Source organism: Lontra canadensis, unplaced genomic scaffold (assembly GCF_010015895.1).
Source record: "Lontra canadensis isolate GAN:19392208 unplaced genomic scaffold, GSC_riverotter_1.0 scaffold3, whole genome shotgun sequence".
NCBI classification, from domain to species: Eukaryota; Metazoa; Chordata; class Mammalia; order Carnivora; family Mustelidae; genus Lontra; species Lontra canadensis.
In genome coordinates this window covers 386,484-410,958 of record NW_022630997.1, presented here as the reverse complement: position 1 = coordinate 410,958, position 24,475 = coordinate 386,484, and the positions used below count along the sequence as shown (strand labels likewise).

The 24,475-nt window shown below is 44.2% G+C and overlaps 1 protein-coding gene across 1 annotated transcript; it reads right to left on the bottom strand.

Moving 5' to 3' along the window:
* Window positions 1-23,563: 23,563 nt before the first annotated feature.
* Window positions 23,564-23,914, bottom strand: LOC116879172 (developmental pluripotency-associated 5 protein-like). The gene has a single exon (XM_032877163.1). It carries the CDS (start codon window positions 23,912-23,914, stop codon window positions 23,564-23,566), a length of 351 nt encoding a protein of 116 aa, XP_032733054.1.
* Between the last annotated feature and the right edge of the window lie 561 nt (window positions 23,915-24,475).

The window sequence follows — 24,475 nt, the reverse complement described above, 5'->3', positions numbered from 1 at the left end:
AGGCAATGCAGATTCTGAGCGATGCCTTGTGACCCAGTGCCCTTGAGCGGAGTCTATATGCTGACCAAGTAAATACCCAGTCATTTTCGAGTGGGGGAGAAGGAGACCAGTGTGGAAACATAAGTAAAATAGGTGACCCAACAGAGCTCTGCATTGAAAGTAAGTTCTGCCAAGATGCTAACTCACACTAGGTTTAATTTATTTGGGGGAAGCAATTTCCAAAGCTTACCTGTACCCGGTGGAGAGAAGCTTAGACATCCAACACTGTTAAACCAAAATCATTCCATTTATAGTGCTTTTTAGTAGCTACTCTAGATATCCTCATATTTAATGCATTTGGTATCTAAGTAAGAATCTATTCTGGGAATTGAGAGTCTTAAAAAACCCACCACTAAAAATAGGGGAAAAAAGTTGCAAGAAAAACATTGCAAAATAATTAGTTAAGCCTGGAGGAATTAGAGATGAGATTTTCTTTCTTCTCTCCGCATATCAAAACCTTCTACAGTCAAGTTCCAATATGTTAATGGTAATCAGTAATTGTGTTATAATCACAGGGCAATTTAACTGCTAGCTTTGTGTGGGCTCCTATGTCAATTCCTTCACCTTGAACTGTCTCAGATTCTCATCTTGAAAGCCAAGCAATTCAAACAGGTGCTACAGGAGGGCCTTTCTCAGAACAACCCTATTATTCTGGGAGGTGAAAATTTCACTTACAGGGTATAGATTGGCACCCATTCAAAAAAGCTCTCGCCTGCACAGCCAATTTTCCATAGAAAAATCACACATTTCATTAACAACTGTATGCATCTTGCATCAGAAATAATAAGCAAAAGGGTGATAGATAGATGTTTTGAGTCTTGGAAATCTTTGGCGGATAGAAGAGCCATCAAATTGCACCCGGCCACGAGAGGATGGGTACTATTACATAGCACGTTCACGCCTGGTTTACCAGGTGAAAATTGCACCTCTCAGATGAGTTAGTTTCCTCGGAGTCCGCCTCCTTTCTGGTGTGTGAGGCTCATGGCCACTCATCAGATACACACCCGGAGTCCTTTTTTGTTCCAAGGGACCTGCAAAGGCCCTACGGGAATGGTCCCGGCGCCATGAGACAGACCAAGACACAGTTTCTTTGCACTGAAATGCCTTTGTAATTTGCATAGATTGTAAATAGCAAACTACATCTCACAGGCAAAACCAAAACAAAACATAAATTCACGAACGGCAGGTGTTACTGCATCTAATTTTAAAATATAATTTACATAAAACAGAACATTCCCTACACACTTGGAGAATTTGAAGAAAATCTGTATTAATCCTTGGAATGCTGGATTTTGTTGAGTGATGTGATTAAAAAATAATAATAATACAGTATTTGGAGCCAGGCAAACTGGCTGGCTAGCTCTGAAGCGAAGTACTTTTGTCCTCTGAGATTCAGTTTGTTTATCTGTAAAATGGGCATGAAGTAGGTTTCTTTCTCTTCCCTTGGACAACCTTATGTATCATTAATTAGGGGGTAAGCCCTATAAAGTCTTTGAAATATTTTCTATGTTTCTACATTTCCTTTCAAGCATTTTCTGGTACATATGATAGCAACAAGTATCCATTTTAAGCTGGGCTTTTTGCCTGAGAATCAAAAGAATGAGGAAAAGACACTAGGGTTTCTCACCACTGTGATTACTAATTTGCTAAGGCATTTAAATTAATAACCGATCCCAGATCCTAATCCTCTGATTCAATAAGGGGATAAAGGCATTTATATTCTACCAACAGTTATTTATGCTGTTATCTTGCTGCTGCTTTGAGAGTAAAGCTAATTCTTGTACACATATATAGCCCCCATTCAACACAGGCTTTTCATACATACAGAGCTGTGCTGAATGATTTAATACATACTGTCTTTATTGGGGGGATAGAGAGAAGAAAATATATGCATTTTCTTTTTTTTTTTTTTAATTTTATTCATTGAGAAAGAGCACAAACAGGATGAGGGGCAGAGGGAGAAGTAGACTCCCTGATTGAGCAGGGAGCCCTATGCAGGACTCCAACCCAGGATTCTGGGATCATGACCTGACCTGAAGGCAGATGCTTAACTGGCTGTGCTACCCAGGGTGTCCTGAAAATATATGCATTTTCAAAAATTTTTTAAGGTTTACTGGTTGGGAGATTAATAAAAGCATGGTGCTCCAACAGCCACCCTCCCATATCTCCCTGATGCTGAAGCCTGTGTCAATGATTGACAGATGCAAGAAATGCCAGAAACTTACTTTCTAGCTTCTCTTGATCCACGGGAAGCCATGGGGTCTAGTCTGGTCTAGAGACTTCAGAGGAAATATGCTGAGGGTCTTCTTGGAAAGCTCTCCGTCCCTGAGATTCAGGATGAAGCCTCACTCTTGCTTTTGGACTTTGGGACTCACAGAAGAGCAGAGGCACCAAGTCAGTGTCCAGATATCACTGAGTTGTTAATACAGCTCCAAAAATCAACTCCTTGGGGCTCCTGGGCGGCACAGTTGGTGGGTTTCAGCTTTGGTTGTGATCTCTGGGCTGTGCGGGGGACCGTGGGGCTCTGCACTCAGCATGGAGTCTGCTCGAGATTCTCTCTCCCTCTCTGTTCATGCCTCCCACTCATGCACTCTCTCTCTCTCTCTCTCTCTCTCTCTCTCAAATAAATAAATAAATAAATCTATTTTAAAAAGTCAACTTTTAGAATTTTTATTATGGGGGGGCAGCCCTCGTTAGAGCGCATCTAGTCTGCTTTCTGACACTCTGCTCCTTGCAGTCAGAAGCATCCTGCAAGGTACCCTCCCATCCCCCCACTCTTGCTCTGAGACGTCCTGCTGCTTGCCCTTGTCCTGGTGTGATCGATGGCACACACGAGGGGAACGCCGAGAAAAGAGGATAAAAAGTTGACATTTTCTCAGTTTCCCCAAACGTCATGCTCCCACACGACCTGCCGAGGTATAAGAGGGTCCAGAACCAAATCCTGCTAGGAGCCCACTAAGGACAGGGGCAGACCAAGTCAGCGAGGTCTTTGGGGCAGAACAGGAAGGAATGGCAGGCACAGCTGGGCTGGGGACTCTAAAGCTGCCTAGGAAGCTAGGCCTGCTCCTTGAAGAATCTGTAGGGTTCCAGGGCTGCCCCTTGAACTTCAGCAGGAACAAGGCCAAGAGCTGTGAGCTGCAGCCCCTTTACTATGGGTGGCCTCTACCTCGTCCAGTTGTCTGAACCCAGAGAGATAATCAGCATCTGCTCTTCATGGTGGCTCTCTCGAGATGGTGGGACTGGCTGCAGGGGACCCTTCCCACAGCAGGGAGAAAGAAGCAGGTGTGCAGCCTTTGCTTCCACAAATGCTGCTCTGCTGGGCCCACTGAGGCACCGCAGCGGGCTCCATGGAGGACCAAGCTAGGAGGTCCTGCCGAGTTGAAAGCTGGAAGGACCCTGTGGCTCAAATGTCCCCAGCTCTCTACGTTCCTCTCTTGTGATTCTTTCTGACATCTGTGTGGTAGAGAAGGAATTTGTTTCCCTGTTTTAGTCACTCCTCACGGTGGAGAGAAGACCGCTTTCTCTCAGTGGCTGACCAAGACAGAGATGAGGCCCCCAAATCTGGAGCTCACCCAACCATAGAAGACCAAGATTCCACGTAGATTTCAGATGGCAGGCAGCAGAGAAAAGGTGTTTACCCCTGCACTGATAGGCAGGTGGCCACCGGCCAGGTAAATCACCGACGGGCTACTTTAGTCATGAGGCTCTTTAGACAGTGAATATCAGAGCAGGAGGCTTAGTTTGTGCACACGGGCAATAGTGCTTTCTGAAGGGCTCGGAAGAGCTGGCGAGCATTTTGTGAAAGACAGCTTCTGCAGTTCTTCATGCTTCAGCATATCTGCACAGCACAAAAGGAAGTGGAAGTTTGGCAAGAGAGGTCAGGTTGATGGCGAATCAGTTGACTTCAGTCCTCTATCCATGTTGTCTATCCATGTTGGTAATATCAAGCCACAGTGAAGTTTCCATGGAGCTGTGCTCAGAACTGTCACTGACGATAGTAGCTGCATCAGTGAATGTGCCAGACACTAATAATGGGTGTCCTTTATCCTCATCCTACACAGTAGATACCTACTATCTGTGTGGCTTTGGTCTCGTCTCTTAATCCCGTCAAGGTGGTAAGTGACAAAGCCAGGACTCAAACACGATCTGCCTGACTGCAAAGCCCGGGTGTGAGACCACGATGTTGTCCTATTACCAGTGAACCACCCTTGGGAAACCCCTCCTTCACCAACCTGTCTCTGTATAGTCTTTCTCCTGACAAGTGACCTTAATGAAGATGGCTGATTGACAAACTCTATTATGTCCCAGGTATCTTGTACTGGTGACTGCCTACCCACTAAATTCAACAAGTTCACGGAATCTGGAGATCCTGAAAGTTTACCAGCCATGATGCAATATCACCACATCTTCCTAGCGTGGCTTGGGCCCAAGGTCAAGAACCCACATCGCTCCTCACTCCGTTCTCCTGCTTCTCTCATGCCGATCAGACTGGAATTGTGTTTGCCAAATAAAATGGGGTGTTCCTAATTAAATACCCCAACAACATTTTACTGTGTGTGTGTGTGTGTGTGTGTGTATTCAGTGAAGTTATAGCATAAAATGAGTTACAAATATAAATGAGAAGAAAGGGTTATCACTGTTCTTATGAACACAACAATTATTTATGGCCATCCCATTACTGGGGAGATTCATGCTTTAAGGTGTAATCTATAGCTTATAATTCAATAAAGCCACATATATTAAGTCTGTATCAAAAAGCTTTTTTTTTTTCTCTTGACACCAATCTTCATGGCTGGCCGTAAATTACAGCAAAATTGAATTCTGGTTAATAGAACACTTCAAATCCAAGTCCAGAAAAAATAATTAAATGGAAGAGTCAAATAATCAATGAAGAATACTTTTCATAAGTAAAACGAGGGGCGCCTGAGAGACTCAGTTGGTTAAGAGTCTGACTCTTGATTTGATTTCAGCTCAGGTGATGATCTCAGGGTCCTGGGATCAAGCCCCACATCAGGGTCTGTGCTCAGCACAGAGTCTGCTTGAGATTTTCTCCATCTCCCTCTCCCTCACCTGCCCCCACTCTCTTTCTCAAAATAAAATAAAATAAAATATTTAAGAAAAACAAAAATAAGCAAAATGAAATAGCTAAAGACCTAACCTGCACCATTTGGTCTTTGTTGGTGCTGACTTTTCAAGCCCGGAGAACATGAGAGGATCTCCAAAATAATCCTGGACTGAAACTTAACTTTCCAAGATTCATAGAGGAGTTGTGTGTGTGTGTGTGTGTGTGTGTGCACGCGCGCGCGGGTGCACACGCGTGCGTGCATGCACTCCAGGCTATTAGTGGGGAGAAAAATTTAAGATGAATATAATTTGCTTTCATGTACTTCCTCAAAGAAGAGAGCCATGTCAATTAAACATTTTGAAGATCCAAGTACTTACTGGAAGAAGAGAAAAAAACTTCTAAAAGAGCCCACAGAACAAACTTTGATTAACTCAGGACTTTGACTAGGAATCCCTTCTGCATTTGAACAGCACAGACGCCAATAACTTATTATAAAATTTCCTAGGTTATTACAACATGAAAGTAGGGAAAGTCTGTTAAAAACATACATGTACACCCTAATGTCTCTTTAAAAAAATACTGTGTTTTTCCTTTCATTTTGATTGAATATCAACATGATTTCATTTTATTTAATTTCAGATAAAAGATGTGAAAACTCCATTTACTAAGTGAGGGAATGATCTGCTCTAAATTGCTGGTAATTATAAAGACCACACATATCTCATATTTCAAGACTGGCTATAAATTTTGTTTTTAGCCCATCCATTAGTGAGAAATATTGGCCACATATATTAGCGGCTATGTTCGACAAATGATTTGTATTTAAAAACTCATTTCCACTTCTGAGAAGCACTTTGGAAACGATGGTTCTGTTTATGCTGAAGGCTGTTGATGGCCTACGCCTCCCATGGATGCTTAGATGGCCTCGCTGGGGCCCATGGAGCCATATGTTGTGTGTACCTAAAGGACTCCTGGCTCTTCCCTATGAGGATGATAAAAACCCCTGGAACCTCATTCTGCTCTGTATTAGCAGAAGTAGAGCGGAAACTAGAACTCAACTGCTGTGGGTTGATTATGTCCTCCCATAGCTCTATGTTGAAACTCTAACACTCAGCATCTCATCGTATAATTGTTTTGAAGACAGAGTCTTTAAGAGGTAATTCACTTAAAATGAGGCTATAAGGCTGGGCCCCAATCCAATCCAACGAGTGTTTTTATAAGAAGAAAAGATTAGGACACAGATGGGCATGCATGAAGGGGAAGGAGCATGTGAGAACATGGTGAGAAGATGGCCATTTGAAAGCCAAGAATGGCTTTGGGAGAAACCAAACCTGCCAACACCTTGATCTTAAACTTCCAACTTTCAGAACTGTGGGAAAATAAATATCTGTGATTTCAGCCACCCAAACTGTGAAACTGTGGCCACCTTAGCACACCAAGATATCAGTCTATTATCCTTTGGGAGCACGTAGATTTAGAGGTAAGCTGATGACTCTCAAAACATGGTAAGCCTTAAAGGTTACTATCAGCTGTGCCCCCATCCCAGTATTGGAGAGCCATCCTCTGTGAGTAGTGTTTTCACTTTTCTTAGAACTTTCCTTAATATTTTGAGAGATGATATGTGACCCCAATAATTAGAGCAACTGATCAGGACTTTGATTAAGAGTGAAAGTGACAAGGGCACCCGGGTGGCTCAGTCAGTTGGGGGTCTGTCTTCTGCTCGGGTCATGATCCCAGGGTCCCAGGGTCAGGTCATCATCAGGCTCCATGCTCCGTGGGCAGTCTGTTTCTCCCTCTGCCCTTCACCTCACTTGTGCTCTCTTTCCCTCTCAAGTGGATAAATAAAATCTTTAAAAAATAATAATAAAAGTGACAATCAGCACCAGCATTTATTGGGAGCACATTATGTCCCAAGGCCCAGTACTGCACATTCTGCATGTGTTCCATGACCACCATCACAGCCATTGTATTAGGCAGATCTTATTATTATTCCAGCTTTTCAGACAAGGACTCTAGCATGACTGTGGTTACATAACCAGGAAGCCAGGCTTGGACCCAAGTAACTCATCTCAGTGGCCTGTACTTTTAACCCCTAAGCCACTGATAATGTTAGTGCCTTAAAATGCAAGGGTATGTAAATGAAATGACACGGATATTTTTTCCTCCAAATGAATGACTGAGATGACAGAGAAGTCCATTCTCTTCTGAGCAAGTCCTGCTCTCTCCTCTCCACTCCACCTCCCCAAGGAAGCCTTCGGGGCCCACCCCATCTCTAAAGACTCAGTTGTGCTTCTTTACTCCTCCATTGCTTATTGATGAAACAGTTCATTTGGCATTTGGTATCAACTGTCTGACATTATTGATTATATTCCCATGAGCGTTTGTCACAGTTTACCAACTTCTATTCAAGGCATGAGTGTTTGATGAGTATTCCATGGTTTTCCCTTCTTCATACAAGAGTGTGGGGTAACGAGCCAGGTTATCCGAAAATGACGACAAGGGCTCCCCTGGGATTGCTTAAACAAGGGGCCAGATGGACCAAGGGTTCCTTTTTTCCCTGGTGGTGGGAAGGGAGATGGGCAGTTTGCCAAGGGCTGACATTTAAACCCAGACTGCCTGAGACAAACCAGTGGGTTTGTCCCTCATCGGCAAAGCTGTCGTCACACTTGCTCCATGCAAAGGAACCCACCTTGCATGTCAGTTGGGCAAACCAATTTTCTCACAGGCCAGTGGGATTGGCTGCCTAGAATTTTGCATTGAGAAACTTATAGCTCTAATCAGGGATCCATGGAAAAAAGTATCCTGAATCAACCGAAAGCAATTTTCGAAAATAAAAGTGCTTAGATACTCACCCCAGACTGAATCAGAAAATCTAGGGGGATGAGATTGGAATCATTATGTTTTAAAAGCTTCCCTAGTGAGTCTACGAGTCTACTATACAGGCAGGAGACAGGCAGGGGAACAGGAGAGAACCATCGCCCCCTTCCACCCCTCCCCGAGAGGTAGCCCTGGGGCACGAATTGGCTGGCTACACAGTGTGTCGTCAGCAATGAAGTCTCTATCCCCCTTGTTTGTACAGCCCCTAGTGCTCTGCTAGAAGCATAAGCAGGGATCAATAAATACAGCTGGTTGATGTCAGCCCGAAAGAGGGAACAACTTGACCATGAGGAGCCAGTAGAGGCCCCTGAGGAGTAGAGTAACCAACAAGTCCTGGTTTTGAAACTGAAAGTCCCAGGGCGCCTGGGTGGCTCAGTGGGTTAAGCCTCTGCCTTCGGCTCAGGTCATGATCCCAGGGTCCTGGGATCGAGCTCCGCATTGGGCTCTCTGCTCAGCGGGGAGCCTGCTTCCCCCTCTCTCTCTCTGCCTGCCTCTCTACCTACTTGTGATCTCTCTCTCTGTCAAATAAATAAAATTTAAAAAAAAACAAACAAACAAACAAAAAACCCCTGAAAGTCCCCTGTCTCCTCAACCCCAGGGAAACAAGTGTAGTTGCTCACACTACTTGGAGAACAGGTAAGGTTTCTGCAGCATCCGTACCTCCTATCTAGAGCATGAGTTCAAAATGGGCAGCCTTGAACTTCTCCCTGCAGGCAGTCAGAGCTGAAAGGGGGCTGTCCACTGTCCTGAGTGACAGCTCACTGTGACCTTGAGCATCTACCCAGGGGAAGATGAGCCATGTCCCTCACAGTGGAAGGAGGTAGCCATGTCAACACTGGTGCGGGAGGTTATAAGCCCAGGGGAAACCCTGGCCCTAGGTCTTAAATATTGAGTTTAACTTGCACATATGACTGGCAAAAGGCACGGCCTGATTATAGGTGTGTCTCCAATAGGGCCATGAGGTTTGGTTTTGTTGTGTTTTGGGATGAGCCTTTGTTGAGGTCACCCAAACTCTGAATTTATGCACGGGAGCAGGGCCCCAAATGCTGGTTTGCGGACATGATCAGGTATTTTCTGCCAGGGGCAAGGATTTCAAAACAGAATTTGACCAGCTATAAAAGACATTTCTGGGACAGACAATAGGGAAAATTTGAATATAGGTAGACTGTCAAATGACGTTCATTTTGTCAGGTATAATCATGGTGATATATAGGAAAATGTCCTAGAAATGTACTGAAATATTTAGGGGCGATATATCATATTGTCTGTAACTTACTTTATAATAATTCATCAAAAAATACAAATGCAAAAATATTCAAAACCCTAGCATCTAGGGCATTGGATGGAGGAGAAGAAGAGGGTCTCCCCATACCTAAATGGGGAAATACGATGATGGAAGTTTGTAATTATAATATTGGATTATGAAGAGATGGGTCAAGCTTGGCCTATAATTTACTGTTGGAGGATAGGAAAGTGTGATTTTGATTTCCTAAATCTTTCTTCCAAAAAGTGGTTTAAGCATGAAAGTTTTTACAATTTTTGGAAGCCCAAAGATCTATAAAGCCTGGCCTAGGGCACAGAGTACATGTCGGGGACCCCAGGTCCCAGAGCTGCCTAGATACTCAGGCTTCCCCTCTGTGAAGAGGGGTTAATGATGTCTTCCTCACAATGCTGCAAAGTGGGACATCTCCAGTGCTATGCATAGGGAGGGAGCTTGCCTGGGACACATTAGACAACCAAGAAATGGCGTAGCTTGTTGTGGGGAAGGAGGAAGGAAATTTGGTTTTCTTTTCTATAGTAAATCCAAAGAGTACCCCAGAGACACCTGAGTACCAAGTTTAGTACTAACCTTCCATGCCCGTCGGATAGATGCCGAGACACTTTGGATTAATAGCTAGGGAAGCCCAAAGCTACCCTGGGAACTATGTGCCATAGGAAACAGCTCCGTGACATTCACCTTACAAAAATGATTTCTAAGGAAATCAGTATAAGCAGGTTTCCATTTTTAGTTGGTCAAAACTGTCTTTATATACAAAGGAAATTAAACCTAATGTAAGTTGAGGTTCATGGTTCTCCTGTTTCTAATCTCCAGGAAAATAAAAAAGACTCTGTTTATCAAATGGATACTATAGGCAGGGCATCACTGGGTGTCATTAATTTTACCTTCAGCATGACCTAATGAAATCAGTATTATTATTGGATTATCCCCTGTTTAGTGAAAGTGATGTGTGTCAGAGGTGATAAGAGCCCCTTCAGGTCCAGAAGCGGCTGTGGGAAAGGTAACACAGCCTTGGTTAGAAGCAGTGCTGAAACCCAGCGTGAGACCCCTCCTGGTCCCACTGCCTACAAACCACAGAGCAGGAACACGCATTCAGGTGCCCATGGGGCCAGCATCTTCCCAGGCAGGTGACAGTAATGATAGAAGCAAGCCCGTTGGATCTGAGGCATAAATGAGCTAGTCCATGACTACGTGCGAAGTATTTAGAACGGCTTTGGGCACAAGGCCAATGTGCATGTCAGGTTAGCTCGTTTGACAAGTTTAACCCGGCCAGCTCCCCTGCCCCACAGTGCATATCTTAGCTGGTGGCTCTTCTCACTGCTCACCAGATGTTACTGTCAAGAGAGGACAGGGGGAGTGGGGGCTGAGTGGGTCCGTTGGCTGAGTGTTCAGCTCTTGGTTTCGGCTCAGGTCATGATGTTGGGGTCTTGAGATCGAGCCCCGCATCCGACTCCACATCAGCTTGAGAGTCTCTCCCACGCCCTGTGCCCCTCCCCCTGCTCTTTCTCTCTCTCAAATAAAATAAATAAGCAAAATCTTTACCAAAAAAGTGAGAGGGCTGCAGGTGGGCTTCAGATCCCAAAGACCATCTCTGACCCCCACCCCACCTCCCCCCGCCCCCCGGCTGGCCTCGTCACAGGCTTCTCTCTGCACACCAGGGTGGTCAAGAGCTGCTGTGTCCCTCCGGTTGCACTTTCGAAGTTCTGTCTATACATTGACTGTAGAGCTGTCAATCCACGAAGTTCATCAAGGCAGGATTTCACAAAACCTGCTTTGGGGATCAATAGTGTTCTGTGATCCAGAGAACCGATTTTATCACACATGAAGAGGGAATTTCTGTGGCTGAGATTATCTTGAACAATAGAATTCAGCCACACACTCCTGAGGATAAACCAGGTTTGAAATATTACATTGAAGGAGCATAAAGAAACATCCGTCCCCTCCCACATGCATTCCAGCCATACCATGATGGATGGACTCTGGTTGGCTTAGGGCTGGTGTGACTTTAAAAATCATTTTGTATCTGTGCACAGCGTAAAGATTTCAGGTTGGGTTTGGAGATAGGGTATGAGGGTGGCTGTGCATTCCAATGTCACAAAACACAGAAGAAATGATTCAAAGAAACAAGAAGAGAATGATTCCTATATGACTATATAACCATAGTCATAAGTTCATTCATTCATTCATTCATTCTTTCATCCGTGTGCTCATCTGCTCATTCAACAAATGTCCACAGACTTCTACATTGTTCCAGGTTCCAAGTATGAGGATGGATATAAGCAAGACTGGGTCCCTGCACTTGGGGAAGGAGGTGATGGCGTAGATCAGTGATCACACTTAACCTTGGGTGGATGCCACACCCATGACCTTGCTTAAAGCCCTGGGTGGGTGGAATTGGGGACTTATACCATCTCACCCATAGAACTGGTAGTTTTATGCCCCTTGGAGCTGATGAGGCCAAGAGAGATCTTGGCCTGAGATCTTCCTGGGAGTGGAGGCTGTCATCCCACTTAAACTAAACTCCTGGTGCTCTGCGGTGCTCCTCGCTGCTGAGAAATGCTCTGGGGAAATAACAACACGGGCCACTCCTAGCAATTCATTTGTTTCTCATTTGTATTCTCTCTTTCTCCTCCTTCTCTCCCTCTAAGGAATGCATTATATATCCCATAGGCACATATAATTAAAGAAAGAAAATTAAATCTAATGTATCCTCAGCCCATCATGTTCATGTTTATTTACTCTGTGCTGATTGCTTGCTATTAATACTCTTATTGATTATAGCTTATACCATGAATAGGGTAGAAATATTAGTTGCAGTTGATAAGGAAAAAGAAGTACCCTTTTACATAGCTGGCCTGGCAATCAAGTGATAAGCTTTCTTTGTGTACCTGCTGTATGCCCTGACTCGGTACTAGAGAAGACACAGATCAAAGATAGACATGCGCTCTCATTTTGTGAGCCAGAGGCCTGGCCAGCAGCCCCGGGCCAAGGGATAAACCAGTGTGCAACCTGAACAACCCTCCCCCAAACCTGAGCTTACCTCGTTCACCCTTTCTGTCCCTATCAGACCCTTTGACCCATCTCACCCTCCACTTTTTTTCTTTCTTTCTTTTTTAAGATTATTTATTTATTTATTTGAGAGCGAGAGAGAAAGAGAGTAGGAGGAAGGACAGAGTGGAGGGCGAGGGAGAGGGATAGAGAGAGGGAGACAGAGAGAATCTCAGACTCCCTGCCAGGCACAGAGCCAACGTGGGGCTCCATCCCACAACCCCGAGATCATGACCTGAGCTGAAACGGAAACAGATGCTCCGCTGACAGAGCCACCCAGGTGCGCCTACCCTCTGCCTTCTCTGATCAGTGCCTGATCCAAAGCAGAACATCGCAACACAGCTGTGTGGACACGGCTGCTTTGTTTGGGGGGTGTTTTCTGACATGGTCTCCTTAGTGATCCTGTCACAGTATAAAATTAGTATTAGACACAGCAAGGGCTTCCAAATCTCTATTTCTTCTCTATTTCCCAGTCCTCATCCCCCTTCATTGGGGGAACATTTTATCCATTTTTTTCCTCCTTTATTGTCTAAACTGTTTTTGAAGTATGTTCTTTTTCTTTTACTCAGTGGTGTTTTCTCAAAATCTACGTGAACAGAATTAATCTCGATGGATATGTTCCCTGCTTTGGAAAAGCACTATAAGGTAAGTTAATGCTGTTAAATATAGTTCACGTGTACTGCTGGGTCCTGAGCGAATGACTGGAAATGTATTTGAGGCTTCCTTCCTCCACTTGGAGAGGAAACTAAGGGCTCCTGTGGCAAGACCGAGGGACAAGTGACGTGCTGAGCTGGGACGGGGGCAGACGCCCGCTGCTCCCATCTGGCTGGAGGGGTGGGTCAGATCGGCGCTTACAGGAATGCCTCCTTATTTGCAGTTTCACTGGGCTCCACCACGAGTCTCGAAGCAGGTGATCCTCCTTCTGAGAAATCATCGGAAGGTCAGTAGTGGCCTCAAGCTACATCCCTCACCTCCCTTCTCCTCATCCCCTAGGCATCGTCTCCTCTCATGTCTTCGCAAGAAGGGTGAGTTCAGTACAATAAGATATTTTGATTTTTAATACCTTCTATTGTAGTGTATTGTTATAGCTGTTCTATTTTATTATTATTGTTAATATTTTAACTGTGTGTAGTTTACAAATTAAACTTTATTATAGGTATGCGTGTACGGGGGAAACGTACTATATAGGGTTCAGTACAATCTGTGGGTTCAAACATCCACTAGGGGGGTCTTAGACCATATCCCCCAGGGGGAAGGGGGACTACCGTATCTTAGGCATTCCAAACTTATAGAAATGGCAGGAATTTCTGGCACTTACTGAGATGTGGCCTTGACTAAGTCCCTTAACTTTTCAAAGCCTTTATTAAGCTCTCTTCTGTAAAACGGGTGTGACAATACCTACTGAATGAAGAGACCTCAGCAGAGAGTGAACACCAAGGGCTTTTGACCTGAAGGAGAAAAGCCTGAAAAGACATGGGGTTGAACTTGGCTCAGTCTCGCCTCACCTGGGTTTAACAAGGGTCCCACCTGTGGTATCATTTGAGGCTGCTTGTCTTAAAAATAGAGCATGCGTCATATAGGAATATTGTATGGATCTCTTGGAGAGGCCAGAGGATTGGTCCTCTTGCCTTCAGGTAGGGTTGGGGTTCCCTCTGTCAGTCATGTTAAAAAGAGATCGGTCCAAGAAATTACGACTCAGGAGAAGGGCAATAGAGAAGCTGAAAGAGGGAAGCAAAAGTCAACTTTCCATCTCCATCAATCCAGGGAACATCTGGGAGCCTCCAGGTGGTCAGGGGAGTTGGAATGTCCTTTTGCTAGGGTTGGGGTGGGGGTGAAAAGTGACTGGGGAGCTGGAAAAAGAACATATCCTGGAGTGACTGTCCCTAGAGTGGTTGTTCTTTGCTTCTGTTAGTCATCTCTGCTGATTTCCTTTATTTTCTAGGCCCCACTAGAAGGGCTGGGTCCTGGAAGCTCTCCAAGGCTCTGGTGGCAGCTTAGATGACTTGATCTACAGGCGGTGGCCTGACACCCACTTTCCTCTGACATTGGGGGTGGGACCTCCTGGACATAGGCAGGGACCAATCACATCCATCCCTCAGGAACCAGGACATCAAGGGAGCAGCACTTGGTCCTTCCCCAGACTGTCCATCCTGTCTTCTCTCCCCGGGGCACCCCACACCCCCTCAGTATTAAGGGGGGCAGGAGGTCAGCAGCCCAGGGGCTGACCAGGGAATGGCGTTAGTTTCCACTTCCACAGGCAGTCATGGTCTCACCCTGTGTTCTGCTGAGGGTGCTTCCACTTGGGGGAGAAGAGAGAAGCCAAGTGAGAGCCCCTTTCTTCTTTTCACAGAGATGTGAGGAGCAGGGAGATACTGTGCCTCCCACAGCCCATCTCCTCTGGGAAGATTGGAGAGAAGGGGCGTTCTGCTGAAAAGCCGCTTCCCAGGAAGCCCTACAGGTAGACAAATAGCCCATAGTTGGCTCATTTTGCTTGTCTGTTGATAACTTTTTTTTTTTTACTGAGATAAAATTCACATTCTATAAAATGCATGATTTAAAAGTACCATTTGGGGGGGTGCCTGGGTGGCTCAGTGAGTTAAAGCCTCTGCCTTTGGCTCGGGTCAGGACCCCAGGGTCCTGGGATAGAGTGTCAGGCTCTCTGCTCAGCGAGGAGCCTGCTTCTCCCTCTTTCTCTGCCTGCCTCTCTGCCTACTTGTGATCTCTGTCAAATAAATAGACAAAATCTTAAAAAAAATAAAAGTACCATTTGGTGGTTTAACTACATTCACACGGGTGTGCAAACACCATGGCTATCTAGTTTCAAGATATTTTCATCACCCCAGGAGCAAGTCTGGTGCTCATTAGCTGTCACTGCCCATCCCCTCTCTTTAAGACCTGACAAACCCTGGTCTGCCTTTTGTCTCTATGGGTTTGCCTCTTCTGGAAAGTTCATATACATCAGATCATATAGTTTGTGCCCTTTTCTGATGGCTTCTTTCACCCACGCTGTTTTCAAGTTTCCTTCATGTTGTCGTATCAGTATTCTGTTCCTTTTCAGAGTTGACCAGTAGTCCCTGTAGGGATAAACTACATTTGACCTACCCATTCAATCAGTTGGAGGTCATTTGGGTTGCTTGGCTTGTTTTTGAACTTGGACCATGGGCCATGTTGGGCCCCTTATTTGGGAAGATTGGCAAAACACCTCTGATGCTCATACCACCATCCTATAGGACTTTGGCAAAATATTTGAAGATTATGTAAGAGCTAAGTCTTTTAAAACATTTCCAGGCTTCTTCTTCTTCTTTTTTTTTTAACATTTTATTTATTTATTTGACAGACAGAGATCACAAGTAGGCAGAGAGGCAGGCAGAGAGAGAGAGAGAGAGAGGGAAGCAGGCTCCCTGTTGAACAGAGAACCTGTTGTGGGGCTCGATCCCAGGACCCTGAGATCATGACCTGAGCCGAAGGCAGAGGCTTAACCCACTGAGCCACCCAGGTGCCATTTCTAGGCTTCTAAGTGACTCCAGTGCTCACTGTGAAAAAGAAGTCCAAATCTTAAGCACAAAGTAGAAGTTCAGGTAATAGTAAATACAGAGCATAGTCATCTTTATAATAATGACTATTGGGGCATCTGGGTGGCTCAGTGCATTAAAGCCTCTGCCTCCGGCTCAGGTCATGATCCCAGGACCCTGGGATCGAGCCCTGTATTAGGCTCTCTGCTCAGTGGGGAGCCTGCTTCCTCCTCTCTCTCTGCCTGCCTCTCTGCCTACTTGTGATCTCTCTCTCTGTGTCAAATAAATAAATAAAATCTTAAATATATATATATATATATATATATATATATAATGACTATTATCTAGATTTTCATACTTTTTGGACTCTGTACAGGAAAATATTAATTCAGTCTTGCAATCTGAAAGATGAGGTTGGACACACTGGTGATGGAAAAGAGAAAAGGGTAGGTCTATAAGGTGCTCAAGATTGTTTCATGTGAAGGTGCCTATTGTTTATAGCGAACCACTTGCTTTGCTCTTCATTCTTTGTCTTTTCATCTCGGTTCTCATGAGAAGGGCTTCAGTGAGCTCTCGGTAGATCCTCCAAGATGCGGCGGGATGATGGTATTCAGAGTTAGCAGCAAACAGTTTTAATCTCATTTCACTCGAATGGTGTTATTATTGCAAGATGTAACACCAGCAACCCAAACGGTCTCTGACAGTCTCATATTTCTCCTGTTTAAGGAATAGCTGTCAACAGGATCTGGGGGAGCTCAGCAACCGACAAATTATGGGGAAATTATATTTTTAATCAATCACTTGCCTGAAGTCATGAAAGCTAATATTTGAGTTATAGTTACCCAGCCATAATACCATTAAGAAACTCCTCCTGCATCACAAGACATCTAGTAATTTTCATGGTTTTTCTTCTTAGGCTATGATCCAAAAAAATTTAAAAAATAAAAAGATGCCTAAGAAAGAGGCACTTTAAATCTAAAGACCTGGATAGGTCAAAAGAAAAAGGATTGAAGAAGATATAAATAGCAAAGCATGAGCTTAAGAAAGCTGGAGTGGCTTTATTAGTAGAGTTAAAATTAAATTTCCAGGCAAGAACCATGAGCAGAGATAAAGAAGATCATTTTTGATGATAAAGGGTCTCTTCATCAGGATACGCAACAATATAAGATGTATTTGGTCTTCAAAATTGACACAAAACAGAGAAATTTGTAATCCACAAAGAAAAAAATAACAGTGTTAAAGAGAGAGAGAGAGAGAGATACAGTTGGAAATTCCAACACCCCTCTCTCAGTAACTGACAGAAAAAGTAAGACCAAAAATATCAGCAAGGAAGCGGGAGATGTGAGTAACACAATCCATAAACTTAATGGAATTTACTGAACAAGGTGGGGAACACATTCCCTTTTTGAGAACACGTGGAACAGTGACTAAGAGAGACCAGTTGCCAGGCCATAAAGTATGTCTCAATCAGTTTCAAAATATTGAAATCTTTAAAAGTGTGTTTCTAAATCACAACAATGTTAAATTTGATATTAATAACAGTAAGATATCTGGAAAGACACCAAATGCTTGGAGATTAAACAGCACACTTCTGAATGCACAGGTCAAAGGAGAACTGTAAGTAATAAGGAAACAGGTGCACGGAAAAGTGATAATAAAAACACAGAGTATCAAAAATTCAAAGATTCCACAAAAGCACTGACTTAAGAGGAATGTATAGCTTTACCTCTCAGATCACTGATTTGAAATCTTTCTTCTTTTTGAAGGTAGGTTTCCACATGATGAAACTAGAAAAATGTGGGTGAAGTAAGCAAAACATACATAGAAAGGAAGAAACAAAGACAAGAGCAGAAATAGAAGAAATAGAAGATAAATAATAGAATTAACCAGGACAGTAGTCGATTCTTTGAAGGAATTGGTAACATTGTGAATCCCTTAACAAGACTGAATTCATTAGTTGAGGGTTAATCAAGAGAATTGAAACCAATGCGGAGCATAGAATTTGGGATACAGGAATCTGACTTGATGTGACTAGGGCAGCCCATTAACGTCTATGTACAGCAATTACTTCAGTAACCAAAGCCTATGGGGCTTTCAGTGCGGAATGAAAAGGGGAGCGGAAGTAGGAGAAACCAAGGCAAACAAGGAGGACCGGCTGGAATGCAGGACTGCAAACAGGAACCTGCATTTGTCTTTCACCATTGGTAAGCACCCAACTTCAATGTCTTGAGTGACCGGCTGGTGCACCTGCCGTGAAGCTACATAGGCACCTGGCCCAGGGTTCTAAGAAGCTGAAGGAGATCCAGCAGGAGCTGGAGGACCTCCAGGACAGCTGCTGCCCCCACCCATAAAGTGAGCCCATAAACAGACGACAAGTTGGGATGCCTGGGCAGCTCAGGTGGTTTAGCATCCAACTCTTGGTTTCGGCTCACATCATGATCTCAGGGTCCTGGGATCGAGCCTCGTGTCACGCTCTGAGCTGAACGAGGAATCTGCCTGAGGATTCTTTCCCTCTGTCCCTGTCCCTGCTCTTGTGTGCTCTAAATAAATAAACAAATAAAACCAAAAAAAAATGACAACAAATTATACATCCTCCTCATTTCCTCACTCAGTAAAATATTTCAGTGTATTAAAGCAAAACCTTACAACACTCGATCAGTTAGAGCATCAAGATTTACTTTGCAGAAGAATTCTTCAGGCAGCAGAACATGGATCATGGAAGATCGTTATCTCATTGACAGGCTCAAGGGCAAGAACAATGAAAGTTAAAATCATTAGTCCCTGCACATTAAAGATGAGTGAGAAATGGGAATAACATTTCTGAAATGAAAATTAATATGTTCATAATACATCCAAGCGGAATTGCGCACGATCTTAAGACCCATTTACTACCCAAAGTGGACATCTTTGTAAACACTCCAGCTCCTTTCCTTCCCTCTAATACAGGTTCTTTGCCTTTTATAGTCAGGATTATACGACAGGACATTCTTCACTATGCAGAGCTTTTGGAGAACAGCAATCATGAGAAAGGAGCTCGCAAATTCGGTTTCTGCTTTCTCTGCCTGTACAGAGAACAGAGTCTGCAGAGAAGGGCTTTCCCAGAAGTACAGCATAGTCCCACTGAAACATTATCACACAACTAGCACTTGCTGGAAGGCCTAATGGGAAGGACAAAGGCTTGATCAAGGTCTTACCACTCAGAACCTCCATTTGCCTCTGTGTCTGCTGCTGGTGAGGAAAGACATCTGATTAATTCACACTGGGATCTGGGGGTGCCTTCTCGAAGTCTGTACCTTTTTAAAAAGATACCTGGAGAAATCTGCTGTCGTAGGAATGTGTAAAGAAGAGATTTCAGGCAACAAGGAGACTGGGTTGGGAGAGATTTGGGGACTGTGCAGAGAATTTTCAGGCTCTTGCTCAAATCCTTACCCTCCCCTCCAGATTTTCTTCACCATTTAGTGAGTCTGTTGAACGCCAAGTGCCCCATCGGCAGGTAGGTTCATGCTTGCCTGACTGGAAGCTTGATATCATTGTGGTGATATCGTTGGCTCCCCGGTTGGCAGTTTGTTCTTTGAGCATTTCCAAAAACTACGGTTTCCGACCCCACACAGACCTGAGATGCTAGTCACCAGCCCCATCCTCTGCCCTGTTGCATTTCATGTCTTTTGGCAGAATGTATGACATGGCATTGTTCAAACGGAGGGTGCTAAAAATGTCTCCAGAGGGAAAAACGTCTCTGTAGCCACAGAGTCCTAAAGCTGTCATCCAGAGAAGACACTTTGTCACAGATCGGAAGATGTCCAAGAGCACCTTGAAGGAAGGAAGGGTTGCCGGAGACAGGTGGTTGTGCACACGCCACCAAGGGTGCCTCAAGAGGGACTGGACGAGACTTCTCTTCTTCCTAGACCTCATGACAACTTTAAAGCCTGCCAGCTTAATTTCATATTGCAACTTCCTGCAATCAAATCTGCCTTTCTGGGGTTCCTGCTTCATGTCCTCTCACTAATAGCTTCCAACATCTACTTGTGCCAGTTGCTATCCCTACACTGTGTTAAAAAAAAAAAAGAAGAAGAAGAAGAAGTTGTGCTACTAGAAGAGAATGAAAAAACACAAATATATCCTCTCTCATATTGCTTCTTATTTCCTGGGGGAGTTGGATGCCAGAAGGAAGGGAGAAAGAACTAGCAAACTCCAGCGATGCCACGTTGGAATGACATTTCAGCAGTGTTCTGGAGAGTGTGCTCAAGCCCGGCTGCTTCTGGGACCCTGGGTTTCTTCTTTGGCAGCCAGTGTATGTTGAGCTCCTACCATGTGCCAGACTCCGTCTCAGACACTTCAAAATCCAGGCAGGATCAGCAGAGTGTCCACGAGAGCAGCCCCCCAGCTTCCCCACAATGGCAAAACCATTATTCATGCTCAGAACTCTACTTCCGGTGGCTCTTTCCCAGACAGCTAAAATCATGCTAGCATCAAGTGAACAATTATCTCCAGATGTTCTTTCAACAAATGCTGGTAGCTACTGTATTACCGTTTCTTCCACAACCTTCTATTTTGAAAAAAAAAAAAAAAAAGGTAAGTCAGGGAAAAGCATCAGGAGATAATAAGGTAAAAGTGTTCTCTTATTAAATGTCATTAAAAGACTCTTTGAGTTAAGAAGAGGGACTCTGTTACATTCAGGCGGTTCTAAAGACCTAGTTGGCAGGGAAGTGCCTCTATCTCTTATCATCTACTGATGCTAGAAGGGCTTGCAAGGACACTGTGTGCAAACGAGTGCCAAGAAGGTTTATTAAACAAGAAAGGGATTGGAAAGGACAGTGTCTCGCTGGTTGTCCATCTGGATTCCAGGAGTCATAGAAATTCAAGGGATGCCATCAGGCATCTAGAAAGAGCTGTGCAGGGTGGTCCAGGGGATGGACAGACTTCATAGCTCCTTTCTTCACCCCACCTTCCACCATGGGGGTTTCCCTCTCCCTGGTCTTCCAGATCAGTGCCCCCCCCCCAGGAAGTTCTATGTACAGAAAGGGCTCTATCACTGTGAAAGTCATTGAAAACCACTAACCTGCATCCCACTCCAGCATGCTAGAGAGCCTTACTCATGAAGCATTGTCTGTGGAATGAAAATAGTTTCACGGAGCAAATATTCTGACGAATGGCTAAGTCAGAGCTGGCTTGTGGTCAACACGGTCGTGTTGGTTTGTTCTGGTATCTGGCGCCCTTCTCAGCCCTGCAGAGGGAAAGCACTCCAGCAAGAGGAGAAGGGCATTTAGTCCTTGCCTGGGGTTTCTCGCTCTATCCCACCTAGCCTCCTGTGCCGGGGAAGCTGAACGCGCATAACATAGCCCTGAGATACTTTCAGACCCTTCAGTCCACCCTTCCATGCAGGTCTGCATAATGTAAGCAGAGGAGCTTAGCTTACTTAAAAATAGACATGCCTATGGTTGGGTAACACGTGACTTTTATTGTTGCCATAAACCAGGATTCAGCAAAGGGAGCCCCTGACCATTATTCTTCTTGTTCACTCTTTTTCTTAATCCATGAAACAGTAAAGGCTGGTTTCAAGGGAAAGTTGATAAGAATAGGCATGGCAATTCTTGGCAATTCTGATGGGTACTGCGAAATGTTTGCTTTATGATAATGTATAAAGCCATTTTGAAGCAGACTTTAAATCGCCACAGTTCCTGGGTATCTATCAGGATACAGCCATGCTTAGAATCTACAAGTGAGGCAGCCCCAATCTCCAGCAGAAACATGGGACTATGCAGAAGTTGGAAACAAAGCTGCGGGGGACTGAATGTTGAACAGAGGCCAGGGTCTCTGTAAATGGTATCGTCGATGTTCAAAACAACTCGAATGGGAAGCATTCTCATTTACAGATTGGATGAGGCTCGGTGGAGTTACAGTTCAAGCCAGTGAGCTTTCAAATCCAGATCTGCCGGACCTGTTCTCTTCCTGTTTCCCACGCTTCGATCCTGTTTGCAAACCTCCCACGATAGGGAAGACACTGCCTCCCGGGCCACACAGCCGAGTGCTGGACAGAGCTGACAAGTAACAAGTGTTTTGTGGTGGACTCTTTTGTCCTCCCTTTCCTCTTCATGCCTTTTACCCAGAGCCTTACCTCCCTTTTACTATATCATAAAAGATTGTTTCTTTTCAAATGATATAAAGGAAAATTAGTAGGATGATCAAACGTGCAGAGTAATCAGGTTAATGTGTATCAAACACACATGTTATATAACCAAAGATGTTGACCTTGGTTTGTTTTCTTAGTTCCCAGTTCTAAGACCTCTAAAAGGAATTTTTCTAGGAGAAAACATGTTCTGTGGTTAAGATGGATGAAACTCTAGTCTGTATTGACTTTGGTAAGATAGCCAGTTAAGAACAACTTTAATTACATGGTCCCAGGGGTAACGTTTGAATTAACTAGATTTTGGCTTCTCTCTCTTCTGGGATACGTTCTCAATTGATTTCTACTGATGACTTGTACAAGAATCAATAGATAAATATGCTACTAAGTAAGTAATAATTTTTCCTTGGTTTAGAGGACTTGATAATTTAAGAGAATAAAATATTTTTGTTGCTTATAACATCGACAGTGTGTGTTCTCAATTAAGAATGACTTTGCCCTGGGAGTATTTGACCATGACTGAAGACATCGTTGGTTGTCACAGCTGGGGAGATAGGGGGCTGTTAGCACCTAGTAGGTAGAGACAGGGCTTGCAAAATATCCTCCAGTGCTTCTTCCAGAGAAAGATCTGCCTCCATGTGTCAGTACTGCCATGGTTGAAAAACCTCAACTTACAATAATACCAAAAGAATACAAATACCAGGGGTTACTGATTGCACAATACAGATAATTATTTATAATAATAACATCAGTGTCCTCCATGATATCAAGAATCAATTGGAATGAAGTATAATGGGCCATAATTTAAAGACCACAACTTAAAGAGTATCCAATAGAAGCATCCTTCACCCTCCTTTCTGTGGAAGTTGCTGAACAATGGCCAATCATAGCATGTTTCTGGCATGCAACCTAGCTTAATCTCAGATTTCTTGAAGACAAGTGGACAAATAAATTTAAGGATAACATGGAGCATGTGGTGTTGGCTTTCATGTAACAATGACGGCAGAAGGATCAACTAAAACCTGAGGACACATGAAGAAGCTACCTACTACTACTGAGTTTGGGGCAGGTCATTTAAGCCTCATCTTTGATGTCTTCAACTTTAAGAGGAAAATAAAGGGGGTGTGCCTAGGTGGCTTAGTCAGTTAAGTGTTCAGCTCAGGTCATGATCCTGAGGTCCTGGAATCGAGCCCCATGTCTGGTTCCCTGCCAGTGGGGAGTCTGCTTCTCCCTCTGCCCCTCCCTCCACTCGTGCTTGCGCTTTTTCTCTCTCTCTCAAATAAATAAACAAAATCTTTAAAAAAAAGAAAATAAAGGAAAAACATCTAAAACATTAAGGTGATTATATCAAATAAAATATGCCAGCCCTCTGTTAAGTATAAAATGATATTCTACAGAAGGGTTTTTTTTTTAACTTATTTAAATTTTTTTTTTTTTAAATTAGCAAACCTGGGGGGAAAGCCACATTAGGACTGAGACAAAGGCAGGGACCCAAAAATCAGCTGGGTTTTCCTTGTCAGACTGGAGCGGAATTTCAACCAGACCACATGCATTCCACCTCTGCAGACACAGTTTACTCTTTCAATCCTGATTCCAAGTTCGCGGCTTGCAAACTGGCTTCACTTCCTCCAAGGACCCAGCTCTAGGGCTTTCATGGCACCCTCAAGTTTGAGCATCGCTCGTTCCTGTCGCTGGCGGTGCCATTCGGCCATGGACTGGAGCATCCACCTGGCCCTGAGCTCGTGCAAGAGCGAGCCATAAACCACGACCTCTCTGAGGTCCGAGGATTCCAGAACCTTTAGCTCGAGCATGACCTTGCTCACTTGCTCAATGTATGGGATTCGAGATCCTGTTGGGCCAAACAGAACCTCCAAGAGCTGCGTCTGGACCTGCAACACCTTGGGATCTTTCAAATCTTCGGGAGCTTTCACCCATGGTGGAATATCTTTTCGTTCTGGTAGCGTCCCCATCTGGAGCGCCTCAAAACTAACCACACTCCAACCTTGGCTAGGCCTGAGTGGCTGGGGCCACGGCGCCAGAGAGGGAGCATCGAGATGGGTCCCGCCCATAAGAAGCCCCGCCCACGAGAAGCCGCGCCCCCTGCCTGGCGGCCTAGTCTTCCACCTATAGAAGATTTTATTGGGAAAGCCATTGGAGGTAAAAACATCTACTAAAAACAGCCATAAGAAATTGCCCAACAATATTTAAATTCATAATAGCAAGCCCTAAAATTGCTGTGCTCCAGTTGATTCCATCCATGATTTAGTCATTCTTTTCTAATCAAACACAATTATGGGAATTAAATGCTTTTAATAATATCCTGAAATTAGATTATGGCATTGCACCTGGAGCTTTCCCGATTACCAAAGGAATAGCATTTCTTTAGGAAGCAGATATGGTTGAGTGAGTTCTGAAATGAGGCTTGAATGAACCAGAATAGATATGAGGAGAAGAAACATGTGTGAAGCCATCTTTCAATTAACTAAAACCAGATAGGAGGAAAGTGACATATAGATCAAAATCTGGATAGA